Source organism: Indicator indicator, chromosome 4, assembly GCF_027791375.1.
Source record: "Indicator indicator isolate 239-I01 chromosome 4, UM_Iind_1.1, whole genome shotgun sequence".
NCBI classification, from domain to species: Eukaryota; Metazoa; Chordata; class Aves; order Piciformes; family Indicatoridae; genus Indicator; species Indicator indicator.
In genome coordinates, this window is record NC_072013.1 from 36,263,991 (window position 1) to 36,288,316 (window position 24,326).

Consider the following 24,326-nt stretch of genomic DNA (forward strand, 5'->3'; position numbering starts at 1 on the left):
GAAATTGTATCCCAGTCAGCCCTACCTTCATGGCTGGGCAGGGGATGGAGCAGCTCACGCCAGAGGTTGTCTCCAAGTATGTGGAAGAAAAGGAGGTTAGCAAGAGCAGCCAGCATGGATTTCCCATGGGGAAATCACAGCTGACCAATCTGATGGCCTTTTACAGTGGTGAGACTGCATTCCTGCAGACGAAGGGAGGCCAGTGGATGTCGTCTACCTTGATTTTAGCAAGGCTTTTGATGCTGCCTCCCATGACATCTTTGTAGCTAAGTTCAGGAAGTGTGGGTTAGAAAAGTGGACTGTGAGATGGATTGGTCACTGCCTAAATAGTAGAGGCCAGTGGGTTGTGGTGCAGAGTCCAGCTGGAGGCCTGTAACTAGTGATATTCCCCAGGAGTCAGTCTTGTTCAACATCTTCATCAAGGACCTGAATGAGGGGACAGAGTGTGCCCTCAGCAAGTTTGCTGCTGCTATGAAACTGGGAGGATTAGTTGATACACTGGATGGCTGTGCTACCATTCAGTTTGTCCAGCAGATTGAGGGATGTTCTGCTCCTGCCTTACTCTGCCCTGATGAGACCATTTTTGAAGTAGCGTCCAGTTCTGGGCTCCCCGGTTCAAGACAGGAAAATACTGGAGAGAATCCAATGGAGGGCTATGAGGATGATGAAGGGACTGGAACATCTGTCTGAAGAAGAAAGGCTGAGAGGGCTGGTGCTCTTCAGCCTGGAGAAAAAAGACTGAGAGGGGATCTTATTAATGTTTATAAATACCTGCAGGGTGAGTGTCAAGAAAGGGCCAGGCTCTCTGCATTGGTGCCCTGTGATTGGATGAGCAGCAGTGGGTACAAACTGGAATGCAACAAACTCCACCTCAACAGGAGGAAAAACTTCTTTCCTGTGAGGGTGACAGAGCACTGGAGCTGGCTGCACAGAGAGGTTGTGGAGTCTCCTTCTATAGTGACTTTCAAAACTCATCTGAATATATTCCCACATGACCTGTCCTGGGTGACCCTGGTCTGCAGGGGGGTTGGACTGGATGATCTCTGAAGGTCCCTTTCAAGCCCTAACATTCTGTGTTTCCATTTTAAAGCACAATACCAATGAAGAGAGAACACTTGAACTTCATCCAAGCAGAGGAAAGATAAGAACCAGAAAGAACTGTGCTTAAATGGAAGCAAGAAACAATGAACCACTGTCCTCATGGGAAAAAAGAAGATAAAACTTCAAGAGAAAAAAATACAACTAGGTTACAACAGTCAACTATCATCCTTTAACGACCTGTTTGTGGCATGTTCCAATACTCTATGTGAAACAGGAACTGAATTCCTCACTTTAAAATCCTTTATTCTGGATTAAGGTTAAAATTATTACAATGTTAATTTTCATACAGTTGCAAGCTGGACTTCTCACTGCTTCTGTCCAATGCCCTGATGGACTCACTGAGTCCGTAACTACATAGCAAGACATTTGTGCAGCTAGACTGACCAATACTGACTGCCTTTTAGCACTGGAATTCTGACCAAAGGCATGAACTAGACGTTGCTCTACAGCTCCTCATTCGGTGGCTGCCATAAGAGCTGAGCTATCGATTCATCTGATAATAAATGAGTCACACTGAATGCAATCAAGTCAATGTTCTAAAAACAGCTTGCAGCCATCTTAGCTGCTGTGATCTGCTGAAGTTCTCCAATACCACTTTAATTAACGTTAATCTTTCTTCAGCTATATCACTGTCTAAATGATTTCAAGTTGTCACTAAGCCTCCCAGTGAAACTCTGCTTCATCTTTAAAGGGAAGCAAATTTCAAAATCATATCCTCCCCTTTTACCTTCAGATCCCTGTCATAAATGTCTTTGTTCTCCCCCACCATGATATTCTACCTCTTGGCTGATTTATAAAGCAGTGTCCAAGAGCTCACCCTGCCTGGGCACCAGCCTGGCTGTGTTCATGCTGCCCCAGGCTGCTGAACGAATGCAGCTTACCATAGTGCTGCTGCTGGAGTAAAGTGGCCAGGACAGCCTCTGGACTGGGCCAGCAGAACACTGACAGTGAGACACAACAGGTCACCTTGCCTTGGATCCTCACACACACCCAGAGCTTCACAGGGTGTTGTAGTGCAAGAGGGAGCAGAGCTCTATCTCAAAGCCGTTTCTATGCCCACAGGTACCGAGCGGTCCGTTCATGCCGGAGCCTGCCGGTCCCCAGCCGGTCCCCACACGGAGAGCCCAAGGACAAGCAGACAGAGAAGCTGTGGAGAGGGGACTGTGGCTGCTGGTGGGCCCAATGCTCCTCCCATGCAACCCCTGGCTGAACGGACAGCTGCTTACTGAGAGGCTCCTACGTGTTCCGTTTGACTTTTCCACTTTTGTTTGCCCACTGTTTTCTCTTATTCCAGCAGCCGTTTCTGCCCCAGCAACACAGCATTCCCTGATCCCTACACTCCCATCCTTTCCCACAGGGTTCCAAGGCACAACAGACATCCTGTGCCTTATGCCCCCGTCCCGGGCGCCCGCACAGATGCCACGGCCAGAGCTAAACGTCCCTTAACTCTCCTGGGTTTCCGCACAACCTACTTTGTTCTCCACGACCTGTAAGAGCATACGTTAAAAGCAGGCACAAAACTACCTTAATTGATACTAGTTTCTACTGACATTTGAGAAATTGCTGAAGCACCCTGAGGGGTGGTAGGAGGATGCTATTTTGGGCTCCCATCCTACACAACAGAACACTGGCAGCTAGAGCAAGCTGGGTTGCAGCTCCTAGCTCTGGCTGCATGCCAGCAATGAACCCAGCAAAACAGCTTGCAAAGTGCTTCCTGATGACAGTTTTACTTACTCGAAGGTGTATGTTGTGAATATTTTTACAATATTCATGGAGGAATATGTGATTTGTATCAAGTGAAGAGTTAATTTCAGTGAATTTCGTTTGGAAGATCGTTTTCAAGGGGCTCAATTTGACCTCTTACTAGACAGACCATAGATAAAGGCGGCCTTGCCTAGCTCTGCCTTGGAATGAGTGTGTCAGATAAGAATGTGGGAGGTCTTCAGTGTTCTGTGAGAAAGACTGTTTTACTCTCTGATCCTGTTTTTTTTCTCCCGAGCACTACAGAACATTCTGGGGGCTCATTATCATGTCCTGCCTTCTATTTAACATAAGCCTGTTTATGTAAATGAGATAGCTGTATAAGAAGGAAAGAAAAACTATTGCTTTGGCTATATTTTCGTCCCTTTTTCTCAGCTCAGCATGCTGCTTTCTTTGCTCACGTCTTTATTCCCAATAAAATTTTAAAAGACGTTTTTGGCTAGTTTATTCACTACAGTGTAGAACTACGCGATGAAGATTCAGCCCGTGGCTTTTTGTTTTGTTTCTTTTGGGGGTTTTGATGGATTCAATAATTAGATCCTTGAAAGCTTACTCCCCCTCCAATCTGAGACTAACTTGCTGCACTCAAAAACCTGGCAGAAATCGAATTATTGTAGACGTGCCCTCTGCCAGTTCACGTCTCCTGAACAACAGCTCTGGGATTAAGACATCAAAATTACCAGATTCTCTCTCTGCCTCACTGCACACACAAAAAATGAAGTGGGGGAAGAACAAAATGAACCCAGTGTTGGAAAACTGTTATTCCCTACCTTATCACTCTTTCAAGAGTAACAAAAGTACCAGAGAACATCTTTCACTATTTTCTGGTGTATTTTTCTAATAAACCACAAATCCCAAGCTACATAAAAGCATTATTCTTAAGGAGGAAAAAAAAAACTTTTTTTGCTTTCACCCTTCAAATTTTGCAGGCACCTTTAATAGGAAAATACTGACACCTCAACAATTTGTCATTGGAAGAGAATGCAGCAAGCACCTCTGTTCTTAACACACATCAGAAACCAGGGACAAGGTCCTATGTATATCATTTGCCAATGGCACAAGCAGGAGCCACCCTCTTTAGCAGAATAACTGATTTAGTTTTGGGGGGAAATTTATGACATAAAGTACAGGAACTGAAAAGCCACCTCTGCAGGCCATGGTGTAGTTTCCTAGGGGGTGCCTATGCTTTAATGAAATGTCCAAGGCTCACCAGTAAGTCAGCTGGGGGAATTACTGCTGCCAGACACAAGACAGGTCCATAGACTGCCTCCTCCTCACTGCCTAAGAAAGATACAGAAGGTGAGCAAGCAAGGCAACATCTCCAAGAAATTTTGGGCTTCGAGGCACTGGCCTCCAAAAGACACAAAATGGATGAAGAGGAAACTTAAATACATGGACTTTGCAGTGGTGTAGTATTGCTATATGTTACTCTCAGCATGAAGTCTTCTGGGCAAAAGCAGGAAGAATGCTGAACTTCCATGACAAGGAAAAACTATTTAAGCTTTGATTTTCATTAAACAAATAATTTAATAATTTATTGTTCAAAAGTCTTAGAATTCATACTTGTAGGCTTGACAGCGAGAATATGAAGCATGCGACAGCAAGGCCTTTGAACAGAATGGTCTGGCCAACAATATGGATATTTATTGGCTATAGACATCTACTAGATATGAATATTTATAATCTCAGAATCTCTTTAGGACTTCAAGATTTCACTGGGTCAGACTATGCAGCATGCAAAACACATCATGGCTTTCCACTGTCTCATTCCTGCAAGTGGTAACAGAAGAGGGGGGTGCTGCCTCTGGAGAACACAGGCTAATTCTCTACTTGGAACTTTCACTGCAGATTCAAACTCTTATTTCCCATTAAAAATGGCTTTTAAAATCTTCCCAGACTCCAGCAGAATCTATAAGGGCAGTCTTGCCATGTGTACAAACAGCCAAGAGCCCACCTCTGCAGGCTGCACGCGTGCTGGCAGCGCAGAGCAGCAGCAGCACCCTGCTCCACCTCATTGGTAACCCAGCTATGGAAGTCATACATTAAACCAGACAGAAATGTCAGCTAGATTTAAGCAAAAATGTGCTCGGTGACTTTGAAAGTTCCCACCGGCGCATCAGATGCTTGACCACCCAGCTCATTAAACAACATGAGCAAGGTTTGAAATTTCCTGAGAGAAAAAAAATATGCAGAACCAGACAAAAATCATTATCACAAAAGCAGTCAAATTCTCACCATTTTGACAGAGAAAATAAGTTGACCCACAAGTAGTAGAAACAGTAAGGCTTATTTTCTTACAAATTATTGCTGGCCACCCTCGCCCCAGACTTTAGCATCCAATAAAAAACAGACTTTAAACACATGGCTCTTCAGGAGTTTTACCTTACCTATGCTGCTCACACCCCACTTTAGTGTGTGTTTTCCTTTCCATTTCTTAGACACCCAAGCATGGCTGGTTGACAGCAGGCTGAACACAAACCAGCAGTGTGCCCAGTAGCTAAGAATCGTAGAGTCATAGAATTGCTTCAGATGGAAAAGACCTCTAAGATCACCGAGTCCAACCATCGACCTGACACCACCATGGCCATTAAGGCCAACAGCATCCTGGCCTGGATCAGGAATACTGGCCTGCCCAGTGGGATTAGGGAAGCAATCAGTACTGGTGAGACTGCATGTCAACTACTGGGTTGAGTTTGGGGCCCTCACTCCAAGAAGGGCATTGAGTTGGTGGAAGAGGTCCAGAGGAGGGCAACAAAGCTGGTGAAGGGTCTGAAGAAGAGGTCTGCTGACAAGTGGCTGAGAACTGGAGGTGTTTAGTGTGGAAGAGACTGGAGGGAGCTCCCTGGAAGGAGGCTGCAGTGAGGCGGGGGATATTCTCTCTAGTTCCAGGTGACAGGAGATGAAATGGCCTGAAATTATGCCAGGGGAGGGTTAGGTTGGAGATAAGGAACAATTTCTTTACTGAAAGGGTAGTCAGGGATTGAAACAGGCTACCCAGGGAGGTGTTCCAAAGAAACACAGACATGACACTTCAGACATGGTTTAATGGCCATGGCAGTCTTAGGTTGATGGTTGGACTTGGTGATCTTAGAGGTCTTTTCCAGCTGAAGTAATTCTCTGATTCTATCTGTACGTGCTTTGACACATGCTTGTGAAGCATGCTTAGACACACAAAGCCCACATGCATGCTTGTTTTGAGGCTAATAAACACTAAATGCTTATTTTAAAAAGAGAAGCTTGGCTGAGAGATGTAACCCCAGAAAATGAAATAATGGAAGCTGAGGAATCTTTGGTGTTGGAGAAAAAGCTGGAAACAAATGCTGACCACAGGTTGGGAAAAGCAGTCAGAGTACTATGATCAGACAAAAAAGCATCCAGAAAATCTCTTCGTTCTACAAACTACCTCTAAGACTAAAGGTGAGAGCAGGATGACTCAAACTCCACAGAAGAAAATAGGGAGAATACATAGAAATCGTTTCAACATTCCAGATTCTTCATCACACTTTTTTCTTTACAGTTGAAATCATTTGGCTTACAGAAGACTGACTGAACATTTACATCAATTAAAAAAATCCAACAATTCTGGTGACAATGATAGAGGAGCCCAAGAGACAAAGAGCACCCAGAAGGCTGACTGCACTAGTTCAAGCAATGCTTCACTTTTCCAAAGCTCTAATGTCTCATTTCTCCCTACCACATTCCAGAGAGATATAAAGTATGAACACAATCCAGTGCAGAATTAATGTCAATCTTGTAATACCTATGTCCCCAGACAGTTAAATTCAGGGGCAGAAACTGCTGCTGCTTTCCTTTAGCACATCAGTGTGTCGCAGATGTACCTGCAGACACTGCTGTGTGTGGCCAAAAGGAGAACTCACTTGTATTTAAAATAATGACCTGGATGAGCTGGAGTTTTTACTGTGTGCTATGTGTTGAAGAATGTCAAAGGGAAAAAAAATAAAATAGACTCTCTTCAGCCACTGAATTGGGTCATATGAATAAAAGGACTTCATACCTAGCAGCAACTTCCTACAGACGAAGAGCACTGCTGACAACTCTGACAGTGAGACTTTATTGTTTGCCTCACAGAGTTATTTCTGTTCCAGAGAGTTTAGTTATGTTAGAAGCTATCACCCATACCTTACAGTTGCTTGTAAAGTACTCCTGTACTCAAGTTACTGAAAAATATTTCCTTGTTTATTGTATGTTATTGGCTATGAGAGTTTCTCAGCACTCTAATTTTTGTTTTCTAGAGTGGTCATTTCCTTTCCCCTTTGCATCTTATCATTTAAACGTCAACACTGTCTTTAGATCAGTTTAGACCTATTGATGTACTATTGTCTTTGCTACTCATGTCACAATTCATTAGGACCTGGCTCAGCATTCAGAAGCATGGGCAGGAGACACAGGGATCATAGACAGCTGAGGTCTTGGATGAAATGTGGATATGTGCATTCTGTATCATTCAGGTCCTAAAAAAAAATAAACTCCAATTTGAATTTCTAAATAGCTCACTCAAACACAATGCACTGGCAAAATGTCAGTACTAACTTCTTGCAGCTTTAAGTCACCTTGTGAGGCATTATCAGCCATGTTCTCCTTCCACTTCTTTTGTGTGATGGGTTGGATAGAACAATCCCCCTGCAGATGCATTTTGTTGAAGCCATTCTCTCCTTTCTTGCTGCTCCCCTTACAGGGATGATGTTGAGAAAGGAGACTGACCCACCTCAAGCAGCTGGAGATGGTTTACACTGTATTTTTTTAAAGCCGCTACTGCACAAGTTACTGACAACACACACAGTGCTTAGTGTCATGCTCCTTCGGGTGCTAGTGACCATAACATCCCCAGAACTGCAACATGCTTCCAGCCCTCTCTCAAGATGAACACCACAGATGAAGAAGAGATTTGATCTCTTCCTCGGTTCCTGCTACAGTACAGGTGAGGTGGAATGAAAACAAATAAGATGAATCCTGGAACAACTTTAAATGCTGTCATGTATATTCCATGTGAGTCAGCCCTGGTCAGTCTGACTAGGTAAAAATAGCAGAAGCGACAGAAGAACAGTTCTTGCAAAGCATAAACTAAGTCTAGATCCACCCCATATTAACTATAAGGCTAAATATCTGACTATCACTAGACAAATGACTAACATGACCAACACACACTGCTAAGCCTTTGCACAGTACTTCCTTAGCCATGATGCAAAAAGGAAATCAAAGATGATTAGGACAACTCTACCTGAAAATAGGTATTGAGGACACTACAGTGTATGCAGGACCCTCACCAGGACAGTATATGAGGTTTCTATCTAGAGATACCCAGGCTTTAGAGAAAAAAATCCCTTTAAGAAACTGCCATTTCCTTACCATATCACAATTTACCATCTCACTGCAACAAGCAATTGTCATTATGTAACCTGCCTTTTCACTACTGAATTCAGCCTGCAGAGAGTTACAGGAATAGCTACAGAAAGCCAGAGCCCAGAAATAATCCGTATCGGTACTGAAATTAGTTTCAGTAGTATCTAAATTTAGGAAGCGAGCTAAACTGCAGCACTACATTGTGAGAGAACGTTTAAAGAACTGATAGAGAATGTCAGTAGAATGCCTTTGAGGACCTTAAAGCTACAAACCCATATTCTGCTGCCAGTGCAACAATTCAACTGGCTTACAAGGCTTTGTTCTACTTTGGATTGGCATTTGTGATTGAATGAGTTACAGACAGGTGAGTAGCATCAGGTCAAGGAACAAAAGGACTAAAGACCTATCCTGAGAAAACCAAGCAAAATTAAACTAGTAAGGGCCATCTCTTCCATTTAAAGCCTAAAAGATGGATCTAGGAAGCATGTGGACCATGGATCATTTGCAAATGAAAAGAGAACTCCAGATTTTGTTTCTTTTAAGCTACCCTTTCCTCACAGCCCAGCAGAATACCAATGGGTACATTTTAGCAGGTGATTTGTATTGTCAGCTGCATTTTAATCTAGAAGATATCAGGACAAACAGTGGTGCTCTGTGTCCACAACAGCAGCTAGAGCTTAGCTCCTATTTCTTCCAGCCATATCACCTGACTTGAAATGCTCATCTATGCATAAAGCTACCCTAGATAAGCGTCAGGATATTTTTCTTAGCTGCAGTGCCTCCATACCTTAAGCGGCTAAGACGGCAGGCTTCTCCAGAGTTAGCAATCTTCTTCACGGCTAAGAGACATGATTGCCAGCACAATTAGTTGTCTTCATAGATCAGACAATAAGCAGAGGAAATTTTGGGGTTTTTTAAAGATAAAATTTCTCATGCTCTGAAGGTGAGATTACAGATATTTTATTATGAAGAATACCCTCTTTCATCTTAATTAAGGAAAAGTAAATATTTGGCAGCAGGATCATAGAATGTGTTAGACCAAGGATTCTTTTTCTTGCCAACACGAATGTCTGATCACTTTGAATCCTAACAAAAGTGTAACAACAGAAGGAGTTTTGGGCTGAACAAGCAATACAGAGTGTGTATTCTCTGATTCCTCTTAGGATTTGTTTCACCTTTACAAAACCGTCTTATGTAACAATTTGTCCAAAACCCACTAGTATGAAATTCAAAACCATCTGTAATGAATAAATAAATGTGGCAAAAGCCCTTAAACACAAGAAAGGTCAAAGCTGAGTACCTGGTATTTAAAGATGTTCACTGCAAGGTTCTGTGTCACATCTATTGATCAACTCCCAGTTCAGCTTTCCTGTACTTCATGGTGGTCAGGTTCTGGACACTGGAGCACAGTGACTCCAATTATGCTACCCAGGCCATTGAGACAAAACCTCTGCAAGTGGATTTTTAAATTTCAAATTGAGTTTACATCAAATTAATGTTTTATTTTTAAAATGATCCGTGCATGACAATAAGAAGGTTAAGAAACCAAACAATATATAGATACTGTGTATAATATAACATTATGACCTCTCAGTTGTTAATTATTCTGTGAACAATGAAGCAGGGGTATGTGGTTGGTTGGAAGGTGCTTGGTTTTGCTTTATAAAACTGGTGGGTTTAAAACATTTCTCCACACAGACACACACATAAGTTAGCGACTAGGGAGTGATTTTTGCTGACTAACTTAAGAGAATGCCCACAGATTTACAAGGTCACACCAAGCAAAGCAGGCCAAAAGATGCTGCACACATCAAAGCTAAAGCACACAGGCTCTTAAATTATTTGTGGCCCATACGTGGCCCACAGGAACTGCCCAGAGGTCCATTACCAGGCAAACATCATGCACCCAAGAGGCATTCTTTGCTGCAGAAGAGGGATGAAGGGAGCACTACAACAAAGCATCAGATGTTTCCCACCTCTCTGGTCTTGGCTGCAATTGCCCCAATTCAAAGCAATTTCTAATGGTGAACTCCGAAATTCTGCCCCTACTACTTACTGCAGTCAGGAAGTACTTACAAAATTTCCATCTCAGAAATAATTAGCTGCAACTTGTCACCTTCAGCTTCTACAGCTGGATACTTCACACAGAACTGTAGCTTTAGTGGCTTTTCTACCCCTGCTCAATTTTTACATCCTCAGAACTGCACTAATACATTCATGAGCACAAATGCAGAATAACGGCTTTCTCGCCTGCTCAGGCTTTGTTTCCCAATCCTTCTCCCTCTGAAAGTAGATGACTAAGTAGCTATAATAGGGAAGTACTTCAGGGAGCTTGCACATTATTGGAGAGCTCTGTTCTATGGAGCAATGCAGCCTAGGACACAGTTTTGTACTAAATTAAAGCAAGGATAAAGCACTGGCCATCCTCTCATTAAAATCAACCAATAGTTCTAACTCTAACCACTTGCTAGTGACAGACACTTGAATGATGTGCTTTAATGCAGTCTTCTTATTTGGCTTTTAACATTTTACTGTTTTATTTGTTACCCCTTCTGATGGAATTCTCAGAGCTTTTATTAACAACCAAACTCTTAAACATAGGAGACAAAGGAAGAAAAGGAAAACCCAAACCAACCTTGAGTCTGTCTAGCTGTTAACTTCAGAGATCTATACTGGCATCCCACATCAGATCACAGACAACTCTGTACTACAGAGGTATCAAGCCACAACTCATAAGCCATGCAGAGAGAGAAAGCAGCTTGCACTCAGCACTGTGCTTCCTTACAGCCAGACAGCTCAGAGCAGTTGCTGGTCCTTATTTGCCAGAAAGCCATCAGCAAGGCAGTGTGTAACTGACGTGACCTATACAACTGAAATTTAAATGTGTAAGATATGCTGCATGCTCTAACAGTGTGATGGGAAACTATGCTACCTGCTCTATGAGAAACATTTTAATGGCTAGCTGGTAGAAGCATTTTGAGGTCTGCCCTACAAAACCTGGTTAAGAGCTAACTGACAGTTTGACATGAAGTCAATCTTTTGTTGTTTGCCAGTTTAATTTCATGTTCAGCATGAAACTCAAATATATTCTTGAATTTTTCTTAATGGTTTGTACTCTGCAACAGAAACCTGAAACAGTATTTTCCCCTGAAATTTGTGCAAGCTTAGATGAAGATGAGGTTCTAATTTGCAGGGAACTGTTTTGATAGGTTGAATTAAAATTTATTCAAATCCTGTTCTCTAATTTTCAGAGTATTGCAAATGTGGTAGAGCAGGCCCAACAGAGATCTTGCTGCAGGAATGCAGACAGTGTTGGGACAGCTGGAGCAGCCACCACAGCTGCTCATGGTACCAAGATGTTGCTTCTCAGTCCTGAGTCATGCAGCCAGCCCAGAACACAGGGGTAAACAGCTGTCAGTCACCCTGCCCTGTGTCCTTACCTGCACAGGCAAATCAAGGGGTGAACAGCTGTCAGTCACCCTGCCCTGCGTCCCCCTTACCTGCAGAGGCAAATGGCAGGCAGGTTACAGACTGACAGGGTTCTGCTTCCCCAGCAATCTGTGCAGTGCAATGCATGGCCTTCCAGGCTCGGTTAGAAAAGGAGGCTTTATGTCAGCAGAAAGGATGCACTAGAAGTATCTTTACTTTACAAGCACGTTTGTATGTTTAAGTGCACCTTAGCAGACTAGAAAACACCACCTAGTAAGTATAATGTGTTTAGTTTAAACAAATCACAGGAACACATGAAATAGGCTTTGTTAAAACGGAAAGGAGGAAGCTCTCCTGCATTTAGTGAAGCCTTCATCATCTCTTCTGCAGCTGAACGCTTGAACATTTCCACAAACTGCACTGAGCTACAGAGCACATTTTCTTAATGTCAAAAGCAGTCTGCATAGGTAAACACACTGAAGGAGGAGAGGTTGAGGGAGAAAAAGCTCTCTTAAGGTGTGTTTGTTAAACAGGCAATTCAAGCGTGTCAGTCAAACAACACTCTAGAGCATCCTCTGTTTGCTAAACCGAATCACCTACTGTAACAAATTTCACAGGAACACTGTATTTCCTGCCAAAAATACCACTTCATAGATCTGAAAACAAATAGTCAATAGAAAATAGGATTTTAAAAGAATAAAAACTTGTTACAATATGATGAAGAGGGTGAAATCCGACACAAGAAGAGAGATGCTCTAAGTAGAGAAAAAAAACAAAAAATCTTAAGAGAATTAGCAAGGGTGTGAAGAGAAGCATTTACCATTGGAGTATGACTGTGTTTCTTTGAAAGAACTCCATGGAAAATCACTTGAGGTAATTTTTGAACCCTCAAAATGTCAGTTTTGAATGTGAAGGCTGTCATCATCCATAGAAAAATATACTTGTGCCCTGGTTATGCTCTTTTGAAGTTTATATGTTAGAACAGAAAAAGGGGAAAAGCAGAAGTGAAGAGTCCATGACACAATTCAAATTGTAGTGAAAGAAGACGAAAAGAGAGTACATGAAAACAACACAAGCATTATTATGGGATAGCTATACTTCCTCACTCGAGCCACCATCTGTAGAGATTTCTGTTGTACAATGCTAAAAATAAAGTGACTTTAAGAAGTCCTCCTGAACAAGTGACAGCAGGATAATTCTTTCCAATTAAGAAACCAATCTAGAATTTAAAGACAGTGAGCAGCATTGTATAAAGGCATGAGAACATCTCTGGGTAGCAATTTTCTGTATCCTAATGTCAGGATTGTTCCTAAGATGCAGAGGAAAGGCTTCCTTTACAGCTGAAGCTACACGTTCTACTATAATCCTTCAGCAGAAAATTATCCACTTCGCTGTTAACTTCATCTGTACTGCAAATAAGCACCCAAATTTCATAGGAGCCTTCTCTAAATAAGGCATTTTTCAAGTATTTATAGCTTTGAAAAGAATGTATCCTCTCCTGCAAAAAGACTCCTGCCCAGGGCTCAGCTCACAACTGATTTCAGAAGAAAGACCATTTAGGCATTTTTAACAGTGAGACTAGAGGAGAGGCGTTTTCCCTGTGTAATGTATTATTAGAACTCCCATGTTGAGAGGCTTTTGTTCCTGCATTACTGGGAGTTCCAAATTTAAGTTCAGTCATGTCAGAGAAGCCCACTTTAAAGGGCATGCTGATCCCATGGAGAAAAGTTCAAAGTTCATGCATGGTCCATGAAATTACCATCCCTGATAGCAGTGCATCAAAACTGGCACACCAGCTCAGCCTAACGGTGCACACAGCTCACCATGGTGCCTCTGCTGCTGAAAAACAAATACTTAGGGAACAGACATGGGACACAGAGCATGATTTGTCCCCTGGGACACACTTACTGCCTTTCTCAATCTTTATTTCAGCAGCTTTGCTGACCCAGATGCTGCATGCAGATCATCAACTTTAACAGCCACGGTTGGTCCATCAATCCAATTCCTTTCTTGGTATCTATCATTTATACTCCAGGCTCCCACATGATGTTGCATCAATTATGAAATGCTTAGTTCTGCTGCACTTGAATACTTCTAGTCATTTTCAATCTGCTGTCTGAACTTTTTCCCTGTCACAATTTCTGACCTGTGAAAAACAGGGAGTGTTTGCTTCCGGCATTGTTTTTAACACTATTTATTCTGTTTACCTCCCCCATACATTACTTCTCGGTGTAAGTCTGGTTAATTTCTCTTTATGCAGAAAGTTGTTTCAAATCTCTGCCTAACCTGATGAGCCATAATGTACCCTTTTAGAAGTGAATATGGTGTAAAGACATCCCAGGTTTATACGGTCAAATAAATAGGCTTTCTGGTTTGTTCTTGGTTTTCTTTAAGTCTTCATGTGTTATTTCCTCTTCTGAGAATACATTGCTGAATGCTCGGATGATCTCCTCAGAGACTCCTCCACTGATGCAGCCTAACCAAAGATCAGCACTGGACCATCTCTCTCCTGTGGATACAGCATTTTTCTTTCCAGCATCACTACACACTATGAGAACACAGCACATCTAAATACCCAGATGAGATCTATCTATAAACAGAAACAAAGACTAGAGTCAGGAAGAGTCAGATTAGCTGAGATTCAGTTGAAGCCTGGAGGTGGCAAAATGGGCTTAGGAAGAGATTGCTTGAGTTCTGAGAGTCACAGACCCTAGGAGCAGAAAGCTGTTGAAAATGCCAATTGCAACAGAAAAAGACCCCTCCAGAGGAAGCCTGAAATAAGATCAAGAAAGGCAAAACAAGGTCATGAAGGTAAGACCAGAGAGTCCACCTAGAAGCTGTGGTTGACTTGGGTTGGTTGAGAAGACTACCAAAGCCAGAGAGGAAGCACAGCCCCCCAAGGAAATCTTCACCATATACAGTTAGTCTTTAAAAAGATCTTGGACTGTGATTTTCAGAAAGTTTATACTGCTCAGGAAGCTGAGCTGCTGCTGTTCAATGCAGAAGTGAAGGGTGGGCTGGGAGATGATACTTAACCAAATTAACACCTCACGTTCTACTCCAGTCTACCCTAATCAGATATTGCTGCAAATGATTACAGAAAGAAGTCTTCTGATGTTTAACTCAGACTGTGGCAATTTTCCTACTACTGCTGTAAAGAGTCATTTTGGTCTGCTCCTGAACATGTCCAGACACACAAGAGTCTTGTCTGAATGCCTCTAACAGGTGAAATTAAGGTCCCCCCAGGTACAACATTACTGGGGTCTGGCTGGGATGGAGCTGGCATGCTCTGTGTTCTGGATCTGCAACTAAAGCAGTGTCCACAGCACACCAGTGTCTCACCTGTGGCTGAACAGTGCTTCTGCAGCATCCATGCCTTCACCTTTCCCCCTTTGTCAGCCTGCTGAGTGTGTTGGGGCCAGGGCAGAGGGGTGGAAAGAGTTGAGTGGGCACAGCCAGAACTGCTGACCCAAACTTACCAAAGGAATATTCCATAAATATTCTAAAATTCTAAATCACAAGCTGAGTGGATTCTTTTAAATTCAAAGTTTAATAAAGCATACACAGAAAAACTTTTAAATCAGTTTTGTGAAACTCTCTGGACTGAATGCCTGTGCCCCATGCATTTTCTTTCAGACATTAAACAGTGAAACAGGGCCAAAAGGATACAGCTTTTGTCCAGAACTTATTTTTATCAATATTTTGTAGCATTTTCATTTCTAAACAAAAGTTCAAGTACATTTGATAAAAACAGCATAAACTTTAACCCTGAAAACAATGGATCTAATAAATCTCCATAATCAATGAAATGTTTGTTATTGCCTCAAGTACCACATATCCACTTACAGCTGTTTGTTCCAGAACAAGCCTGAGAAAAACCTTTCTTTAGACAGCTCCAGAGATGCATTTAAAACTTCCTAATAATAAGGAGGATCCCCATTTACAGATCCTGTGTACAGAATTTCCCTGAACACCTTTAGGCAGAAGCACCTGGCTAACAGGCTTCAAGCACTGCATCCCTGCTGTACTGTGACTGATGCTAGAATCAGAACTCCAGGTAAAGCATTCAAGCTGCAGCTGCCCACACAAGGCAATAACCTTTTCCTCTCAGCAATGCTCCTGAGCTCAGCCAGCATGGGGGACGCACAGCCTTTAGTTACAGACCAGCTTCTTCAGTTACTTGTTATGGTTATCAATTTTGTAATGGCAGGCTACTGCAGAGCACTGCAGGAGCAAAAGGAGGAAAATACCTCAGGAGAATTTGGAAGCCATATGATGAAAGAAACCAAGTTTTGATGAATGTACCTCCCATCAGCATAAAGCTGACATGAAGCTTTACAGAGGTTACAGGGAACTGCTTTGGGCTGAGAAGTAAGACAATTACTAGTGCTGAAACTACTAAGTGCTTAAAAGAGGCATTTCTGATGTTCTTCTTTGCCACAGACCACTGCTAAGGTTTTGCTTCAGACAGATGAAGTTGTTCCTACAGGTTTATGAGTCATTAAGCCTGAACAGCCAAAGAAAAATGTATGCAATATTAACAAATTTTGCGACAAACTGCCAAGGAACCTCATCTGTTGAGAAAATTCCTTTCTTGAAGCACAAGCAAAAGGTCTTCAATGAAGCCAAGAAGTAAGTTTCCCTCACATGATTGATGTGCCTGAGCACAATGCCCCTTACAAAGTATCTGTTCAGAGACTTGGTGGTGTGGCTGGAGGAAATGGGTGGACCGCTAGATGGATGAAGAACTGGCTTGATGGCTGCACCCAAAGAGTGGCTGTCAATGGCTCCATGTCCCAGTGGAGGCCAGTGACAAGTGGAGTCCCTCAGGGCTCAGTCCTGGGACCAGCCTTGTTCAACATCTTTGTTGGTGACATGGACAGAGGCATTGAGTGCACCCTCAGCAAGTTTGCTGATGACACCAAGCTGTGTGGTGCAGCACACAGGCTGGAGGGAAGGGATCCATCCAGAGGGACCTGGACAGGCTGGAGAGGTGGACACAAGCCAACCTCATGACGTTCAACACGACCAAGTGCAGGGTCCTGCATCTGGGTCGAGGCAATCCCAAGCACAAACACAGGCTGGGCAGGGACTGGCTGGAAAGCAGCCCTGAGGAGAGGGACTTGGGGGTGCTGGTGGATGAGAAGCTCAACAGGAGCTGTCAGTGTGCACTTGCAGCCCAGAAAGCCAACCAGATCCTGGGCTGCATCAGGAGAAATGTGGCCAGCAGGTCAAGGAGGTGATTCTCCCCCTCTACTCAGCTCTGGTGAGACCCCACCTGGAGTACTGCATCCAGTTCTGGAGCCCCTATTTCAAGAGGGATATGGACATGCTGGAAGGTGTCCAGAGAAGGCTCACCAGGATAAGCAGAGGGCTGGAGCACCTCTCCTATGAGGACAGACTGAAAGAGTTGGGGCTGTTCAGTCTGGAGAAGAGAAGGCTCCACGGTGACCTTCTTGTGGCCTTCCAGTATCTGAAGGGGGCTACAAGAAAGCTGGGGAGGGACTTTTTAGGCTATCAGGTAGTGACAGGACTAGGGGGAATGGAATAAAGCTGGAAGTGGGGAGATTCAGACTGGATGTGAGGAAGAAGTTCTTCCCCATGAGAGTGGTGAGAGACTGGAATGGGTTGTCCAGGGAGGTGGTTGAGGCCCCATCCCTGGAGGTGTTTAAGGCCAGGCTGGATGAGGCTCTGGCCAGCCTGATCAAGCGTGAGGTGTCCCTGCCCATGGCAGGGGGATTGGAACTGGATGATCCTTGTGGTCCCTTCCAACCCTGACTGATTCTATGATTCTATGAAATGCAAACAAAGGTTTGTCCCTCCAGCTCTCGGCACTTACACAGGATCAGATATACACAGACTGTAATCTGCAGAGCTCTCCCAGCATCCTCTAGGAAGAGATTCCACTCACTTTATCACACTGTCACTTAGAGTATGTTCCAACTATCAAGACAACCTTATCTATTATAAACTAAACCTAGTCTTTCTCTTCAGCCCCAAAGTACAATCCCTTTGATAATCCTTCACATACTGCAGGCTGCTACTCTTCCACTGTTGTTTTCTAACTTAGCAGAGGTCATGCACTGCAGCTCGGACCTGCTGTTCTCCTACTCACCCTGCATCTTTCAGATTTGTGTCCAAAATTGGACACTGTACACAGCAGACATCATGGGTCTCTGAGCAACCTAGTCGAAGATATCCTTGCTCACTGCAGAAGGGGTGGACCTTTAAAGATCCTTTCCAACTCAACCCATTCTATGATCATCTGCAATGAATAAAGAATAGCAGTTAACTCTCAAACCACCTTTTCAGTTCATCCTCTGATCACATTCTTGTTTAAATTCAACTTGTCTGTAGTTAGCTACAAAACATGATTTAATTGGAAAGCTGTTGCATGTCTCTTTCTCCCATAGCCTGGAACTCCTCACTGTATGTATTTGATATGAATGTTTTTTTCTTAAGCAGCATGCCTGTTTCCACTGACAGAGTAAAACACACACAACTACAAAGAAACGATCAAACTCCTGATACCAGCAGCAGAGCTTTTATTGCTAATGATGACAGAACTGAAAGCAGACCAAGTTTACAGAGTCCAGACTGCTCTAGTTAGGAAATCAACCGGGGTAAGACTACCCTGACAATCAGGCACACTTGATATAAACCAGACATCAATCAACAAGCCTACAGTGTTGTCTTTCTGGAGTTTCCTTACAATGTAAAGACAGTTCCAGTTCTAAAGAAAAATCCTCCTGCAGTAAGAAAAGAGAAGCTCTCTGTGATGGAGCTGAGGGGCACGCAGCAGTGATGCCAGCACAGCTTAGAGAACTGTTTGAAATGGCTAAGCTTCACAAGAGCCATTCACAATGCATTTTACATGATGGATCAAACTACCCCAATATGAAGGTACTGCAACTTTTCTTTTATACTATCCTTCTGGTGTGTCCTACTGTATTTCTACCTTTGCTGCTAACCCATTCTCTGCTATTAATGTCAACTCCTGTTAAAAGTGTTTATATCTATTACCTATTTATATGCTAACAAACCTAAAAGACTTTGCACTCTGTCACATTGGTTTGTAGGGTCATACATTATAAATGCACTGCAAATCTCGGGGACGACAGAGCCATTTACAGAGAAAGCATCAGAGCAAAGAGGCAGCTCTTCTACAGTTCAAGCAAACCAGGACTAAAGAAATACTAAACCAGAAATACTAAACTGGCAAGAGGATAAATTGTTCTGCATTTCAGGTATCATTAGAGGTGAATACCATGCCTAAATACTCTGAATATTTTAACTAAACTTTATTCTTATTTCAAAAAAGGTTAAAACATCTCTTTGGCTGGCATCTCATGCTTTGGCCCCACGCTGCCCTTTGCATTCCTCTCTGTGCAACAAAGCACTCAGATGCCTTAGACTGTGTCTTCATGTTGGAAACTGGTCACACACTATCACACAGTTTGCAAGAACTCCTAACAGGCACCACCTGGAAGAACAGCCATTTAGAACCAAAGTCTGTACAGCCCCATCACGAGGCAGGAAGACGCAGACTTTTCCTGCAGTCATACAACAGCAGCATCACAGACAGCCCTGGAGATCTAATGGCTATTTGGAGACTTTATTCCATCTTTCCGAGTTAAGAAAATGGCTACAATGCAGTCACTCAGGCCACTTATTCTACAAGCAACAGAAACCAATGTCATTTGTTTTACACACTACAATAGTTTATTGCAATCTTCATGTAAGTTACAGTAGGGAAGGAAAGCAGATTTCACTTTTGGGAAATAGTATGGGAAATAATCACTCTACAGTGAGGGGAATTTATTCTTTCTGCAGGTAAACCACAGAGGTGCAAAACCAAACCTATAAATAGCTGCAGGTCTAGAAAATGCCACTCTGAAAAAGAAAATAACCCTAACACTCAAAAGGTAAATTTGGGTTGGAAATTAAGAGCTTTGAAATAGCCTTCACTTCAATACTTAGTAATAATTAAAAATGTACCTAGTGAATTAATTCAAGCAATAGTTACCCTTGTCCCCTCTGTATCAAATGTCAAATCTTAGATGCATGATGCCAACACAAGAATGCATGGATCTGTGCAGCTATCATTTGCCACTAGCAACATGACAGAATAAATTCTGCATTAGTAAATTCTTCATTAGTAAAGATTCCCTGGAATTGAAGGAAGATGTCAAATTTCTCTTCCTTTCCACTGCCTCTCAACCAACACTGCAAAATGTGCTTTGCCAGTGTAAAGGCTCATCCTGTTAGGACCTACTGCAAAAGGCACTCCCACTTGTGTTAAAAAAAACATGAATTTTTACTCTCTCTCCCTTCCCTCATTGCAAAGGTACACTTGTGCACACTAGCAAGAACATGTTCAGCTGGTACTAAGGGTAGAGGGGGGGAAAAAAACAACCAGGAAATGTTTGATACCATTTAAAATCCAGTTCAGAGCTCATGAGGTTGAGTTTGATTTTAGAGGAAAACGCAACACTGAGCTCAACACCACTTAGGCTTGCCACAAAGTAACCACTGGATCATCTGCTTATGTGCCTGAATTCAAACAGGAGATAGAGGAAGAAATGTGAGGTGTATGAAATCAGGTACACAGCAAAACAATCCCGCGGCACAATCAGCCGGGCTCCTTAAACACAGGGGGGCAACACCACGCATGCAGCTCCTCCATCACAGCACTGGCAGCATGCACCTCTGCTGACTCTTACACCCTTTCCTGTGCTCACTGGCTGTTAGTTCATGAACAGAAATACATAAACAAATTTTTAAAATCTCCCAGCAATTTTTGTCTGTATTAAAGACTAACAACTTGGCAAGCACATTACAACTAAGTGCACTTCATCACACCACTGGTTTGTATATTTCAAAGCTACTCACAAGGACAATATGAAGCAGCTTTTTTTTGCTTAGCAATAAGAGCCAGATACTCACAAAGAAGGGTCTTGGACCAGATCTTTAAGGTTTATCCCACTACGATCCTCGGCAAGGTTCCTGAAGCAACTGTCACTCACTAAAAAAAATAGAAATAAAATTAAAACAAAACAAAAAACAGAGAGAAAAGGAAAAAAGCAGTGGAAATTTCAGAGCAGAAAGTGTTGGTGTTGGGTGTAATCTGAGCATTCAGAGTCTGATTTGCAGTAAGGTTCCAGCTGCTCTAAAAGTCAGTCAAGGGCAAGTGACCAGCACTGTATCACACATCACATGCAAACAAGGGGTGTCAGCTAGGGTCCTCACTATGTCTCCACTGGTGGATGCAGGTTGACTCCAACACACACACTGGATGCACAGGTATACAACTGTCCACACACTCAACAGCAGGGCTCTGCCTAAGCAGAAGCAGTGAGAGTTGCTGGGTATTGAAGTTCAAGTTTGATCCTGGATTAGTGAAGCTGTTCTATATGAGCAATACCCAACACAAGCAAATCAAGAACCAAACATTCCTTCACACAGCCTATCAGTAACTCCTGGAGAGCACACAAAGCAGCTAGCTACTGTAATAACTGGAACTGCAATACAACGTCACAAGGTATTAAACCCCAAACCAACAAACCACAACACAAACAGGTCCCCCCCAAAAAATAAAAAAGCAGGACAGGATTTAAGCTAAAACTCCAAACCCATGCAAACCATTCTCATGGCTAATTCTCTCAGCATATGTACCCCATTCCCACAAGTAACACCAGTCTGAGAGGGAGAAAAACGTAGTGGCACAACTGCTTAAAAAACCTCATCAGTACAAGGGAGTTACATTGATTTCTGACTACAACAAACTTTTCTGAAGAACACAGGGGTGGTGCTATGGCACATCAGTGTAAGGATCCATGTGCTACAGCTAGTGAGGTCATCTTCTGCCAGACAGCAGAGCTTATGAGGAGGTGAATTGTTCCTCATCCTCCAAGACAGAACAGGACTGGCATTTGGTGATAGGGGCTATGTTTAACAGCATCAGCAAAAGCAAGTGTTCCTGCTTCTCTCTAATGACAAGATGCTCTTTTGAATTTGCATCTCTATGTGTTCATGTGCATCACCAGCACCAAAATATCTTCTTTTCACAGATTACAATGCCTTCTGTGACAGACCTTCCTACCACACTATCAAACTGCAAAATGTTTCTACGGCTACCCCTGGTTGCTAATGCACCTCAAAAGTGTGAAGCCTGTGAGTCTATTAGGGATGATGAGCACTAGCAGAAAGGGTTTCAGAAGAAGGGACTGGGATAGCTGATGCAACAGGTAGTGGCCCTAGCTGCCACACAAACCTGACAGCTAACAGCATAGCAATAACAGGATCGTCTGCCAGGCCTTGATAACATGAAGTTTCCTGTCAGAACCAGTTACTATCCTAAGCTTCTCTCATCTGCTCTCTCTGAAAACACAACCTAGCAGCTGCCCAGCACATGATCCCTGAAAGCCAGGCAATACCTCACAAGGAGACTCGTGTCCTTCAGGTAATGGCCATGGATGCTCAGGTTACACAGCAGCTACTTGAGCTAGAAGCCCACAACTCTTGGCTGGTCTCTCCCACTTCACTTTAATCATTGTCCCTGCAGGAAACTGCAGGCTGCCTGTACTGAGCTCACAAGTGCTACAAGCCTTGCCAGGGAAGCTCACCTTGAGCACCTTGGGCCATCAGAAATTTTTCATTCTCATCTCTTGCACTGAACCCTTGGATTTACAAAGTCTCTAACCCCTGAGTTAAAAGACCGATTCCAGTAAGAGAAGACTGGCAAACAGCCTGCACAGAACATTTTGTCTACTGTCTTGTGATAAAACCTGTGAGGTATCAGCACATCTCCTATGCCAGTACTACACGGCATGAAGAGAAATGGCCATCATAATGGTTTTTCCCTACTGACAAATTAAACATTTCTTACACATTAGATATTTAATCTAAATATGCTGCATTCCTTCTACTGTGTTCTCCAATCTCCTTGTTGAAAGTCATCACAATAATAGTTAAGGAAATTATTGTGACTGTTCTAAAACTGCCTTAAAGGGAAAACAAAAAGAATCAACAAATTATCAGTAAAAAGTGGCCATTATATGTCTATAGCTCATGAAGCAAAATGTGTTTGAAACAGATGCTTACATTTAAAGCCCAGGTTTGCCAGAGACACTTATGTCTTGCCCACCTCAACATCACACTAATGTTACAATGCTCTTTTTGTGAAGGAAGCTGCAAAATTAGATCTTCCCTCTCATTAACAGAGCTGGGCAATACAAACTGCTGCTAAAAAGCCTAACTCACCATCAGCAGAATATCTGTGAACTTTGAAAAAGGCATCAGCCTCATTGCCTTGGTTTTGATTTCATTGGAGGAGAGTCAGAACAGTGTGAAGCTGGAAATTTGCCAGCAAGCCTCTTCTTCAGCTCCTGTTCTTGCCAGATTCAGAAAACACAGAGCCCTCAAGATAAACATGAACCATTTCAAACCCAGTTTTAACAACCAATAGCCCCAACTAGAATTAATAGTCACCAAAATCAAACTTGTGAAAGCTAACATTTTATTACACTTGCCAATTAAATTACTCCCCTTGATAGCAACAGGAGAGCTTTCAGTAAGAGGAAATAATTCAGTGGAATGGGCTGGAACACGACCTCTCAGAGGAAGATTTGGCTGTACCTTGCTGGCCGGCACACAAGCACAGCCGTGCTGGCTCACACCCCTGCACATGAGCTCAGAGAAGAGAACAATCATTCAACACTAAATGTGGCATGGAAGCAGTCCTGCAGAGGAGGTGCTATATTTCCTGTGGCTTAGAAAACTGTACATCGCAGAAGCTATCTGGCTGGAAAAGACCTCCAAGCTCATCCAGTCTAACCCTCGACCCAGCACTGAAGGGTCATCACTAAACCATGCCCATAAGTTCCAGGTCCAGCCCCAGGGATGGTGACTCCACCACTGCCCTGGGCAGAGCCTTTCTCCTACCATCCAGCCTGAAGCTGCCCTGGCACAAACACAGCATGCATTTAAAATATGGCATACTTTGAAACACAAATTGTTTATTTCAAACAGGACACGTTTACAAGGAGGGCTGGAAGGAGGATCCAGGGAGCTACAGACCTGTGGTCTGACCACAGTTCCAGGGAAGGTTACTGAGCAATGACCTTGAATACCATCACATGGCACATACAGGACCACCAGTCAGAATAGGTTTATGAAAGGCAGGCCCTGCTTGACTAACCTGGACACTGGGGAGGCTGCACATGGAATACTGCCTTCAGTTTTGGGCCCCTCACTACCAGAAGGACACTGAGGTGCTGGAGATTCAACACAAGGGCAACAAAGCTGGTCTGGAGAACAAATCTTCTTAGGAACGGCAGAGGGACATGGGGTTGTGGAGAAAAGGAGGCTGAGGAGATACCTCACCACTCTCTACAACTACCTGAAAGGAGATGGTAGCTGAGTGGGTGTCCTTCTCTTCTCCCAAGTAACAAGTGACAAGGGGAAATGTGCAAAGGGAGATTTAGGTTGGGTAATAGGAAAAAATTCTTCATGGCAAGGTCTGTCAAGCATTGGAACAGAGAAGTGGTAGGGTCATGGGAATCTCTGAAGGTATTTAAAAGATGTGTAGGTGTGGTGCTTAGGGATGCAGTTTGGTAGTAACCTGGCAGTGCTGGGTTAACAGTTGGACTTGTGATCTTAAAGGTCTTTTCCAA

General features: G+C 43.1%; 1 protein-coding gene across 8 annotated transcripts in view; it reads right to left on the bottom strand.

Annotated features, from left to right (window-relative positions):
• Window positions 1-24,326, bottom strand: part of GPHN (gephyrin) — a 296,879-nt gene that overhangs the window by 179,403 nt on the left and 93,150 nt on the right. For all 8 annotated transcript variants that reach the window (XM_054400806.1, XM_054400803.1, XM_054400804.1 and 5 more), the window contains exon 2: window positions 20,599-20,677. In XM_054400806.1, the coding sequence (XP_054256781.1) occupies window positions 20,599-20,677 (79 nt within the window). The remainder of the gene's footprint in view (window positions 1-20,598; window positions 20,678-24,326) is intronic.